General features: G+C 31.4%; 3 protein-coding genes across 3 annotated transcripts in view; 1 reads left to right on the plus strand and 2 right to left on the minus strand.

Annotated features, from left to right (window-relative positions):
• LOC130806971 (40S ribosomal protein S20-2) overlaps positions 1–2,144 on the minus strand; it is a 2,863-nt gene extending 719 nt beyond the window's left edge. Inside the window, exons 1-3 of the mRNA XM_057672241.1 lie at positions 1,989–2,144; positions 1,763–1,890; positions 437–550 (exon numbers count right to left, since the gene is read on the minus strand). Coding sequence (XP_057528224.1) covers positions 437–550; positions 1,763–1,871 — 223 coding nt within the window. The 5' untranslated portion in view covers positions 1,872–1,890; positions 1,989–2,144. The remainder of the gene's footprint in view (positions 1–436; positions 551–1,762; positions 1,891–1,988) is intronic.
• A 535-nt stretch (positions 2,145–2,679) lies between these two features.
• LOC130806972 (probable calcium-binding protein CML13) lies at positions 2,680–8,083 on the plus strand. Its single transcript, XM_057672242.1, has 2 exons — positions 2,680–3,329; positions 7,702–8,083. Exon 1 carries the CDS (start codon positions 2,870–2,872, stop codon positions 3,311–3,313), a length of 444 nt encoding a protein of 147 aa, XP_057528225.1. The 5' UTR covers positions 2,680–2,869; the 3' UTR covers positions 3,314–3,329; positions 7,702–8,083.
• Positions 8,084–9,655: 1,572 nt separating this feature from the next.
• LOC130806973 (uncharacterized) lies at positions 9,656–11,006 on the minus strand. Its single transcript, XM_057672243.1, has 2 exons — positions 10,840–11,006; positions 9,656–9,905 (listed from the first exon to the last, which is right to left on the minus strand). Exons 1-2 carry the CDS (start codon positions 10,971–10,973, stop codon positions 9,692–9,694), a joined length of 348 nt encoding a protein of 115 aa, XP_057528226.1. The 5' UTR covers positions 10,974–11,006; the 3' UTR covers positions 9,656–9,691.
• Between the last annotated feature and the right edge of the window lie 2,479 nt (positions 11,007–13,485).

Here is a 13,485-nt window from a genome sequence, read left to right on the forward strand (position 1 = left end):
CAAGACAGGCTGAAAACGGGCTCTATTATAATTAAAATAAATCAGACTATAAAAGGGCATAATAAGGATCGACATTGGGCCCTTTAAAAATAGCATAATTGATGGATAAATTTATTATTATAAATGCCAATGCCAATGAGGATTATTAATGTTTCTACAATTTAATTATAATAAATTAATTAATGGGGATTATAATAATCTTAAGTAATACAAACGGGCCGAATTGGGCCGAGCCAGGCTTTCAAAGTCTGGCCCATATTAAGTTAAAAGGGTCCTTATCCAATCTGGCCTATATTTGCTTAAGTTCGGCCCAACCTTTATCCGGCCCATTAACACCCTTACTACCGACCCACGAATTGTACCATCAAAAACTTTAAATAGTTCTAATTAACATTATAAGCTAAGTATACTCATCAAAGCTGTCCAATGTTCATACCTTCACCACACGGGGACTTCCTGGTTGTAATCTTTAAGACCTTGGTTGGCATTCTTACTGGTCCCTTTACTCTGAGGCGCTTGTCCTTGGCACCACGTACGAGGTCAGCACATACTACAATTTAACAAGACAACAAATCAGCACTGAACATAATCTATTGCAATTTCTACACCAAGCAAACTAGAGCAACTATAAAAGGAAGAGCGTGATAAAATTGACTTTATTAGTCATTACAAGACAAATTGCATAAAAGCTCAGAACAAACCATTTCTGAAATCCATACTTTATAACAAATCAAATCCCAAGCTCATCAACAGCTTCATATAAATCTATAATCCGATTGATCAATTATCATAAAGCATAAAATCCTAAAGCCCCTACCACAACATGTCAACACAACCTCCTGATATTTATGAAACCACAAAGAAGCAAAAACAAGCCCAACACCGATCACCAAAAGATTGGATATGTCAATAAATAAAGGTATTTTCAACATATTATACCAAAATCTGATGCATAACGTCCAATCACATTACAAGCATTACTACTAAAGCTCTCAATCTTAAAAGTAACCTCAAAATAATTGTTCATTTCACAACTTCCATCATACACAGCCTGAAACCCAAATTAGATATCTTCAAAAGCATTAGAATGTCTGGCACAAAGCACTTCTGACTTCCAAGCATACCTTGCAGGCTTGCAGCAACTCAGATTTTTTTGGTAACCCGAAAGCAATTTAACTAATAACCCAAAACCCACACAAAATCCTACATCCAAAACCAAATACCACATCAAAATCAATCAAAAGAACAAAACTTTGCAAATTTCATCAATTAATAAACCATATCCAACCACACAAAACAATTCTACTAATAACCCAAAACCCACAAAACTCCAACATCAAAAACCAAAACCACATCATAATCAATCGAAAGAACTAAACTTACAAATTTCATCCACAATTAACGACCATATTCAGCACAATCACAAAATTCACAACACCTAAAAACATACTTGTATTGACCAGGCTACCCGGTTTGGGCAGGTCCAATTAATAATTCCTGATTCATTCAGCCATTGTTGGATCAAAGTGGAATGAACTTAAATTGAGTGTACTTTTAGCAGAGGCCGAAGGAATGACTTGAGAAGTTAGGGCATAGTTAAACAGTCAAAAAGCATTCAATCCCCCTCAATACCCTGCCCGGTAACCGCCATTGACGGCGTAAACACGCGAATACACAAGAGAATAGGGAAACCGGTGACTTGAATCTAATTGTGACCAGTCTTGAAACAATACTAAAATAAATAATTAAAAAAAATAATTACCCTTCTCAAGGTTATTCACATTCTTAGATGAAAGAGTGATTCTGATTTTATGAACTTGTTCCTGAGCCTCCTCCATTCCAGGCTTTGTTGGCTTCATTGCGTACGCCATGTTTTCAGCTACCGTTTTTCTGTTAAAAAATAGAAGATTCGAGAGAAACAAAACGATTAATGGAAAACAATCCACAATAATGGAAGAAATGGAACAAGAGAAATGAAGAACAGTTACTGTTTTGGATTAGCAATGAAGTTCGGCGCTTCAACTTCCTAACAGCAGGCAAAGAGAGAACAAAAAGAGAACACTTTATATCGTTTTTAGGGTTAGGGTTCAAGAACTATGCGAAAATTTGAAGGAAAAAAAAAATAATAATAAAAAAAAAAAAAATTATTTTAAAACATACATCGAAATTTTTTGGGAAAATTTAGTTCAGAAAATAAGCATCTATATGGCAAGTTAAAGTCGATATTTTTTATTGTTACTGGCTTACAATGAACAAAGAAACTACATCATATAAAAAAGGTAGTAAAAACGTCAAAATTATTTATTTATTATTACTAATAGCGAAGGAAAACAATGAAATAGTGTTTGAACGGACAAAAAAATTAAAACTTTGTCAAGTTGAGGTCAAGTATTTTTCGTTGTTATTAACAGCGAACTAATAAACTATATCAAACAAAAAAACTAGTCAAAAAAATAAGTTAAAATTTTTTATTCGTTATTACTAAAAGCGAACCAAAAAGAAACAATATAATACCGTTTGAATGGAAAAAAAATTAAAACTCATGTGAAGTTTGATGCTAATTTTTACATCATTGCGAATTTATTTTATTATATTTGATTAAAGTCGAATTTGATTATATGTTGATTAGATCTATTTTAAACACTAAACATAAATTTAAAATTTTATGTAAAAAAAACTCATTTTTCTAATTCAAACCATCTAAACATTCAAACCTCAAAATAGCAAAAATTTCAAGGCAACACAAAGAGAAAAGAGTCCTCATATCAACTCCTCCAATTCCTCAACCCACAAAAATATTCCCACAAAATCAAAAACACCACAAACCCATCTTTTCTTACTGACATCAATCAACAAACAACAAACAAAAATGGGGAAAGATTTGAGTGATGAACAAGTAAGTTCAATGAGAGAAGCATTTACTCTCTTTGACACAGACAATGATGGCAAAATTGCACCTTCAGAATTAGGAATTCTGATGCGTTCTTTGGGTGGGAATCCAACACAAGCTCAACTCAAAGAAATTGTATCCCAAGAAAACCTAAATTCCCCTTTTGATTTCAACAGGTTTTTAGATCTCATGTCAAAACACTTAAAGCCTGAACCTTTTGATCGTCAATTGAGAGATGCATTCAAAGTTCTTGATAAAGAAAATACTGGATTTGTTGCAGTTTCTGATCTGAGGCATATTCTTACAAATATTGGTGAAAAGCTTGAACCTGCTGAATTTGATGAATGGATTCGTGAAATTGAGGTTGGATCTGATGGGAGAATTAAGTATGATGATTTTATTGCTAGGATGGTTGCCAAGTGATGATTTTTGCAACTGGGTATGATTAATTTTCTTTTTTGAGCTGGTTTTTGTTCATTTTGTTTCATTTTTAAGATTTTTCTATTTGTTGGTATGATAAAGTTTGAATTTTTTTTGAATTTGCTTTTGTGATTGTTATGACCTTTTATTTATGTTTTTATTTAAGGGCATGATTAAGTTTGATTTTGTTTTGTATAAGGTTTTATGATTGTTATGACCTCCTTTTATATCTTCATTTGTTGGTATTATAAAGATTGAATTTTTTGAATTGTGTTTTGTGATTGTTGTTATCCTCTTTTTTGTTTTCATTTGTGGGCAGTTGGGAATGCTTAATTGTGTATTATTTGATCTGGTTTGGAGGGTTGATGATTTTTAATGGGGTTTTGTTATTTGGAAGTTTGATTTCCTTATTGAATAATGAATAATTATAATTTTTGACATGATTTTGTTGGGTTATTTTGCTATCTCTTAGTTTGCAAGTCATAGGTTTTGTGAAAACTGGAAAGCTTCTCCAGGGGTGCTTTTCTTTGTTGGTGTTTCTAGAGTTTTGTTTGTCATTTCTTATGTAGGTTTGGCCCAGAATATCTAGAATTTTGGGATAATGAAAGATGGGTAGTGCTGTGATGAATGATGACTGATGACCAAAGAGAGAGGGAGACGGGAGTAGTTGCAGTGTCATCATCATCATCGTACCTTGTATATCCCCCTCATAGGATCTATGATCAGGGTCTGGGGAGGGAAGAAAACGGCAACTCATATCTATAAATAGTATTTGCCAAAGAATCCCTCAGCTCGAGAAAGGCCTCCGGATAGAGAGGTCACCATTTAAAAATTAAAACGAACTCTGGCAGTGAGAGAGGAAGTAGTTGCAGTGTTTTCATCTTTTGGAATCGAACTTACTGTTTTAGGCATGTAGCTTATGTTACTTTGACATGGTTTTTGGCATCGGAGTATCCCACACTAGTATGTTTAAAGAGTCTAATATCCATGCATGTATTAAGACTTAAAAGTGTCAAGAATGCAATTCAAGAAACTTGAAGGTTGAGGTTAATTTAAAAGTTTAAGTAACAAATACTTTAACAAAAGTTTGAATTAGGATGGAGATGGACTATGTTAGCACTCGATCATTGTTTTTTTTTTTTTGGGGTTGGCTTGGTTGGTTGGCCTTATACTTTCATCACCGGGGAACGTTATAATTGTATGCAAATGGTAATAAATGAATGCTGAAAAAGGATTAGATGAATTTCATAGTTTACTACCTTCGAGATTTGGAAAGATATTGAGTACTTCTGAGAGACTTTCGTCGAAATTGCATTATATCATGAAAATATGACTAGTATCACCTTATGCCCATCAAGCCGTTGAGGTGAGCCACTAATTGCAGTGCCTAGAGATATTTTATTTTTGTCTGATGCTGTTTGTGGAATTTATTTTGGAAGTGAAGTGTGTGCCTTCTTGCTAAAGTGATGAGCCTGCAAGAGCGCAAGTACGTAATTGATAAAGAGACGGTCATATATCTTACTACTGTAGTTAATAAATAATCTTAGCGGGAATCTTTGAAACAATTTTTTTTTTTGAAATTTTAAATTTGCCTCTCTGCTCTCGGTTGTGAACGTTAACGTAAGAGTTGTCAAAATACCTAGGTCTAGGATGATACTGCCCCACCATCTTGATTATACCTAGGTCTAGGATGATACTGCCCCACCATCTTGGAATTAAACACCATTTTCTCTCATTTCTAGTGAACAACTACAACAACAATGCCAAAGCGGCAAAGCCTTAATACAAACAACTCTGATGGTAAGTTTTTTTAAATCTTGTTCTCAAACTATGTATCGTTTAGGAGAGATATTAGTTTATAGAGTTCTGAAATTGTATAATAACTGTGGCATGGAGTTTGAATATCGAACACAACTAATGTAAACCATTAGAAATAATTTTGCAGTATTGAAACTAGATATGGTTTGATTTGGGCATGTTTCTCTCAAATTTAAAAGCTGAACAAACTGATTTTCAGACACAAAGGAAAATAATTGCTCGGAGATTTGTGCTTGTGTCCCATATGTAGTTCAACATCCGAAATTTCTATTCCCCTAATGGCTTTAAGTGACTCCCACATGGTTTTGGGGGTTGTATGTGTGCTTACCATTGTAATAACAAGTTGTTTTCATTTCAGCCTTGATAGCAAACATTATTTACAACTTAACAAAAAAAAATTAAGTCATTATAATATAGTCCATAGTAATCCGAAAGCAAGATCCTTTTACAACTTTACAAGGTTGTTACTATGTTCTGATAAGGATAGGTTTTTATATATTTAATAACAACTATGATGGATCCGTAGATATTTAGTTATGTAAACACAATTATAATTCTGGGAATTTTGCCTTTCTGTGTTTCTGTTGCCATGGGTGGTTTAAATTGATCGATTTTCGTATAGATTGTTTTTATGCTTTCATCCACTGTCACATGATTCACTAATCTCCTTGCAAATCGCAAATCAAAAAAGCGAACTATGGTTGGTTTTGGGCTATTTTAGGGTCATTTTGAGCAAATCGGTAATTTAAAAGGCAAATTAACTGTAAAATGTTCAACTGTTTTCATCATTTGGAATCTTGTAAAAGGATCTTGCTTCTTTGATGCTACTGGAAAGAAGTTATATCATATATGGCACTTTACACATAAATAGTATTTGGGAGAAAATATTTTCAGCTCGTCAGTGCTTAGAGATCTGGATCTGATTGTTATACATTTGGGAGAAAATATGCATAAAACTTATTATAGATGGTTTTAACTGTGGAGGATTAGAAAAAATAGACAATCTTAGGTTGTACTTTTGTAGTTAATATGTAGTCTCGAGTAGGAAACATTGTTAAATAACACTCCCTCCTTTTCTAATCAGATGTCCCATTTGTTTTTATGTACATTGAGACGAATCAAATAAGATCCCCATTTGACTATATTTTAGCTTATAAATTGAGAATGAAATACACACTAAGAGTTATTGGTGGGTGAATAGTGTAAAAAAACAAATGGGCATTTGATTAGTATAGGAGTGAGTATTAGTTTGAGAATCAAACTGTCCTAGCTTTCAATCATGAAATTATTTACATTGTCTTAGCGATGGTGCTGGTTGGTGTAGTGAAGTGAGAAGTTTTGGAATGGATAAAGTTTTAATGTTAGATAGCTAACCATCTTGTAAACATCGATAATGATTAATATTTATTATACAACTTATATAAATCAATCACGAGCACTAGATTTATGATGCAAATAAGGATAAAACTTTATTCTGATGTCGTTAGGAGAAGCTGGAATGGAGTAACTTCGTAGATACATTTTCCTTTTTAGATACACGGCCTCCATTTCAGTGTAATGAATAATGTACGAGTAATAGTTTTTATATCAGTAGTTTAGTGTGATAGGCACGGTATATTGGGGAACACGTGCTATTAAAGAGAAGGTAGATAATTAAGCTCGTAACTGTTTGCTTTACTTTGATGGCCTAGATTCGAACTTGTAAGCTACGTGCATCACAGATAATAGTTGCACATTCAATATTTAGGACTTAGGCGTGGTTTCCCGAGATCCTTCACATACTTTTGTAGTTTTACGGCCAGCCTACGAAGCTTTGGGCGAAGTAATTATTGTAAACTTTCTAGATGAAGGAATTGAGTGTAGGAGATTACCTTTGCCACCGCGGTTACTCCCTGCTTTATCCGTTTCCAGAGTGGTTTTCTTTTATTGCCCCGCCAATAACAAAAAAAGAGCACAAAATGTACGCTGCTTATAATAGAAATGTTTATGGCTTATCTAGACGCTGTAAATCAATTCTAAACTGTTTAGGAGTACAATTTGTGTTTCTCCCTTCACAAATTCTTGTGAGAGACGGTCTCTTTGAGAGGCCATCTCTAATTGGGCCGGCACATTATGTATTTTTAAAATATTATAAGTAGGCATTAAGAATGATATAAGTAGACATTTAAGATATTGAAAGTAGACATTAAAGATACGGTAAATAAGCATTAAGGATAATGTAAGTAGACATTAAGTATACAGTAAGTAGGCATTAGTCTTTAATAGGTTGGGCTTCAGATATGTCTCTCAAGAGACTAGTTCTCCCTTAGCTTAAAAGATTTTTGTGTCGGTTATAGCTCATGTATGGTGGTGGACTGAGAATATTATCCATGGGGGTCCTCAAAACAGAGTTTACAGACTATGATCTTTATCCGAAAACAAAAAATGGAATTGCCATGATATTTTTTTAATGTGTTTTCTAAAGAAATTCTCCATCCCTCCATTTTGTCTTTGTTGTATACTTGTATTGCTTTGTCGTTCATCAACATATCCGGAATCCAAATGTTGACTCGAGCTGCTTTTCTTCCATGCAGGTGACCTACTAAGCTTTGGTTTTTGTTCCGCGGAAAGACGTGACAAGCATAATATAACGCTTGCCTTGTGTGGTTCGTCCTTGTTCTCAGTTTAGTAATGTGCAACCTTTACCCGACTCTTCTAAACAGTTAATTATTTCATTTTACCTTCGTTCTATTTTTTAAGGTTTGTTTTTGGCTGACAAATTGTGCTCGTGTTTGAAGAAATCGATATTTGTGTCAAGTTATCATTTGACGATGTGTTTTTTAGCCCTTTAGTTGTCGCTTGTGTAGCCTACTTGTGTAAGCCGAAAAACATTTGGATGTGAAACATTGTTGGATTATCATGAGCTCGTCTAATGATTCAATGGCTTAAAGCCCGGACTTATGCTTGTGTTGCTAATGACTAGTGCATGCCGATACTTCTGTAGTTCTATATGCCTCATTAGTGCAACTGATTTGTCTTCCCGTGATCGACCTTCTCGTCTTCTTTTCTCAAAAAGCTCTTACACAAAAAAAAAAAAAAAAGAAACAATAGATTTCGAGTAAATCAATGGAAGTATACGTAATATTTCCTCTGGTTTTGAATGTTTGCTACATTTGGTTAATAAATTTCTTGCATAAATTTGTGGAAATGTCGCAACCTTTCAAAACCACAAGAGCTATTGTACAATTCAATTCTTGTGTTTATTTCTTTTGAAAAGCTCTCACAAAGAAGAGAAAAAAATAATAAGATGAGTAAAATAGAGCGTGTATTTAGATTAGAACGAGTTGCAACTGAAAGTGCACTATAAGCGGTTGGCCAGTCGCTTAGGTCCCTCAATTTTATGGGCCCTCTAATTCTCATATGAAATGGTTTCATAGTAAGACTATTTGTATTGAGGTGGTTTAACACACTTATTGTCTAATGTTGATTACTTATAACCTTAAAATAATCACTTATTTTCTAAAGTAATTATTTTTTTATAGTCTTAGAATGATCACTTATAATTTTAAAAGAATCAGTTAAAACCTTTAAGTAATCAAGTAGACAAATAAGTTAATTTTATATAAAAAAATAATTAAAAGTATAAAGTTGTAGATTATTTTATTGAAGTATTTGATAAAAAGATTACTTTAATTTCAATCATTTTAGTTTAGATTTGAATTAGTTATTAACAATATAAAGTTGTGGATTTGTTTATAATTTTAAGAGGTCTGTGTTTAAAATTATATATATATATATATATATATATATATATATATATATATATATATATATAGTCTAACTAATACAAAATAAAAGAAAATTAGAAAATAGATTATTTATTTTAAGGATGTCTTATTAAAAAATGTTTTTTTTACGAGACTAGCTGAATATATATAAAAGATGATTTTGATCTCAAACCCTATATACTATGGTGAGTATGGTCCAAAATTTTTGGGGTGCATTTTATGTTTATCCTTGAATTAATTGGTGTCAACATAATTAGTTACATCTATTCTTTGTATCTTATTCATTAGATATGGAAGGTACCTATTATAAAACGTAAAACACATAATTGAAACTCACTTAATTGATAAAAAAATAATTAAAAAAAAAAACAATTAATGACAACATTTATGAATTTGATATCATTGTTGATTCACATTTATTCTACTCATAAGTCATAACTTTTTCCACTTTAAACCAAAAACTTAATTACAAATCTTTTTTTTCTTTTCGGACCCTGATTATAGTTCCTATGAGAGGGATACACTAGGTTTAATGATGATAATGAAATAAATAAACATAATTGTAATAATAATATAAACCAACAACAAAAATACTAACATAGTTTTCATAATTATCAAATAAAAAACATTATGACAATCCTTAATTGCAATTTTCATTCAAGAAAGCAAATGACATACATGCTCTCAACCATATCATCATAATCCATGATTGCAATACTTTTAATTTAATTAATAATTCCATACATGGATTATTAATTTTTACTATATATGATATTATTTATTAAAACAAAGGTAATTAATTAGGATAATTATCATCATTATTATTTTGCCTATTGATGAACTTCCTTGCCCAAACATGCTTGCCATTGATGGAGAATTTGGTCTTGCCTTCCTCACTAAGAACAGCTTCCATGGCTATTGCATTACGCACCACAAGCTTAGCATAAAGAGGTTGTTCATTTTCACTAACTTCTTGCATTGTTAGTTCCTCAATTATATCTCCAAATATGCTGTTAAAATAAATAAATAAATAAAGACTTAGTGGTATTAAATTAGAGCAATAATATTAATATATACTAATTTTGTAAAATAAATAAGTACAATGATAAATGCAAGTGCCTTTTTCAATAAATGGTAGACCGAGGGAATAGGAGCATTAGAGAAGAGGACAATGAAAATCAAACTCAGAACAATATCTCGAAAAAGCAATACATGCTTAGACAGAGACAAGACTTGATTCTCAATAAATGTAATTGCTTTAATTTATTTTATATGATAATACATGATGAAGCACGATGATTGTCGTACATGTTTTTAAGATTTTATTATGTACGGACGAATAGATATCCTATTGAAACTCGCGCCAAATAGTTCATACCAATTATTTATGCATATGTTGAGGAATCAAATTAATTAAATCAATCATAGATTTTTAGAAAATTGAATTATTATATTTTTGTACGGATCTAATAACTGGTACAATGAGATATCTAACAGTAACTCATGCCATTTATTTTACAGAAATAATAGCCAAATACATAATGTATGAATATGATAATTAGGAATTAAATTAATTAAATCAATCATAAATTTTTAGAAAATTAAAATATTATTTCTATACGGATCTAATAACTAGTGCAATAAGATATCTAAGAGTAACTCGTGCCTTTTAGATCACATATATAATAGCCAAATGAATAATGCATGAATATGATGAGCAATTAAATTAATTAAATCAATCATAGATTGTAAATAAAAAATTAATAATCTATGTACGGATCTAATAATTGGTTTAATAAGATATCTAATAGAAACTCGCGCCATTTAGTTTTTAAAAATAAGAGCTAAATTAATAGTATATATACGAATATGATAAAGAATTAAATCAATTAAAATAATTAAATAAATTATAAATATAAAATGATAGAGCATAAGAAATAATACCCGGAGAGAAAATCGCGCAACTCCTCATAAGAAATGGGATAACCTTTAGAAAATGTTAAGAAGATAGTCCTTTCACTTGAAGGAAGATTCCTTTGTTCCAACCCATTGCATGGATATGAGTCATCCATTCTCATTTTTGTAATGAATTCATCTTGAAAGAGTTGGGATTGGGGATTATGAACACCAATCATAGGTGGAGGCATTGGAACATTATATGATGAAGTTGCACCCACACTTCCTTGGTAAAAGTTACTAAAATGATGATTTTTGAAGGCCAAGTCAAAATCCCCAATCATAAGATTAGAAGGATAGTAAATATACATTTCTTGTTCTCTAGCATTAAGGTTATTGGCCAAGGATAAAGGAGGTTGTGGGACTAGATTGAAATTTGGATTTTGTTCCTTAGTACAATTTTGATTTTGACTCTCACTCTGACTATGACTTTTAACACCACCACCAATAACAACGTTAGCACCGCTATTACCAGCAATAACATTAACTTCACCCCTACCAACACCAACTCTAACACCATTAACACCATTAAAAAAGCCAACATTAAAATCATCACCACCGCCAACACTAGTACCAACAGTGTTGTTAACACCAACACTAGGCCTCCTCCTGTCACCAATTACACCTACATTAAGCCTTCTTCTATCACCAATAACACCTAAATTACGACGACGATCACCAATAACACCAACACTAGGATGACAAAGACGACCACCAGTGATAACACCGATGTTGGAACCACTACCACCATCTACAACACCGACACCAGAACCACCACCATAGAATACATTAATTCTAGGATCGTTACTATTATTAATAACAACACTAGGGACACTACCACTAACAATGTTAGATTGGTTAACTTCAGAAATCCTAGACACATACGATAAAGGAGAATTTTCATGATAACTATTATTATAATTGTTACTATCAACTTGTATATCCCTTGAACTATTAGCACGTTGGATAAGGTCATCAAATACCCTAAGACAAGTTGTTCTAACAATGTTTGCAACCCCATTTAAAACATTAACACGATTCTCTTTAAAGAATTTGAGATTAATTCCTTCCCCTTTGGCACCCATGATGCTTTGCATAAGGGGAGTAACAACCTCACAATTAGGAGGAAAAACAATCAACTCATCACTCTCGGCCACTCTAAGACACAATAATGTCTCCTCATAAACATGATCAAATTTAGTGTCCTCCAATGCAAGGAGGACAACAACATATTGTGCCAAATGGAGTCGTTCAAGCCATAACCAAAAAGCTACGACCAGCATGGCTCTGTTAGTATCTCGTTTAGACCTAAAAACCAATCTACCAAAATATTGACGATCAATGTTGTGAAAAGCAAAGAGTTCTTCTTGGGTGATTTTGAAGTCATTTTTTTGGTTTTCTTGTACATTTTCTAAGGTGATTGAGGAAGCCATTTTTTATGGGTACTTAATTTTTTAATCTTTAATGTAAAAAATAATAATTTTTTAGATGGTTTATATAAATATGAAGAGGAGCAAGTACATAAGGATATATATCAAGTAGAGGTTTCATTATTGGGTGACTAAAACAATGCAATCAACAATTATAGAAGAAAAAGATTAAAATGATTTTGTTACATATGTAAGAGGATATTGGATACAATAAAAAAGCTTGATATTTTAATACTTTTTTCACTCCTAAAGGAAATAATTCAATTCATATATATGAAGGTCAATCATTTTTTTTAAATCTAGTAAATTTATATGGAACTATATACGCGAGGGAGAGTATGTGAACTATTTAAAATGTATAATTATAATACTCTTTCCGTTTCTTTTTGTTCTTCTTATTTTCTTTTTGCACAGTTTTCAATTGCAAATTTTAAACCTCAATATTTATAAATTCACATAATAAAAAATTATAAAAACTACATAATAAAAAAATATACATTAATATGAATCTAACGAGATCTCACGTGGATATATTTTATCTTCTAAATATATGTCAAAAACATTAATTAAATTTCTCTTTCTTTAAGATGGAATATTCCAAATAGAAAGAACATTAGAAAACGGAGGGTTTAATAATAATTATGACCATCATTATTATTATTATTATTATTAGTAGTAGTATTTTCTCCGTTCTTAAATATATTTGTTTTCACAAATATTAAGATCAATAAAATCTTTGAAGGTAGTAAGAGGTTTAATGAATTAATAATTGTATCGGAAATAAGTAAAAGTATGACCTTTAATTTAAGGGGTCTATGTAGTCAGATATTTGTATATGCCCAAAACCATCCTTAAATGAAAAGTACTTTAAAGTAGACATATAAAAATAAAACTATTGTTATAATAAGGAGGATAAATAAAAAATTGTAATAAGGTGGACAAACAAAAAAGAACAAAAAATGTAGTAATCAATTCGATGTAACTAAAATAATAAATTTTAAATAATATAATGTAATCTTTTCTTTTGTTTTCTTCCTTATTCAATTAATTTTCTTCCCTTATAAACATTTCACAATAATAATAATAATAATAATCTACCATAAATGCATAGTTTACTCATATTTATGATAGAAGTTATAAAAACTTTTTAAAAACATACTAAAAACACTATTCACAATAACTCATAATTATGAAAATTGAAGCC

The sequence above is a fragment of the Amaranthus tricolor genome, chromosome 2 (assembly GCF_026212465.1).
Source record: "Amaranthus tricolor cultivar Red isolate AtriRed21 chromosome 2, ASM2621246v1, whole genome shotgun sequence".
Classification (NCBI taxonomy): Eukaryota; Viridiplantae; Streptophyta; class Magnoliopsida; order Caryophyllales; family Amaranthaceae; genus Amaranthus; species Amaranthus tricolor.

Bases quoted from the DNA above. Each gene is read 5' to 3' on its own strand.
- LOC130806972 (XM_057672242.1), top strand. From the start codon at position 2,870: ATGGGGAAAGATTTGAGTGATGAACAAGTAAGTTCAATGAGAGAAGCA.
- LOC130806973 (XM_057672243.1), bottom strand. From the start codon at position 10,973: ATGAGAATGGATGACTCATATCCATGCAATGGGTTGGAACAAAGGAAT. The intron at 9,906-10,839 runs GTATTATTTCTT...TTATTTTAACAG, and splicing joins TTGCGCGATTTTCTCTCCGG to CATATTTGGAGATATAATTG.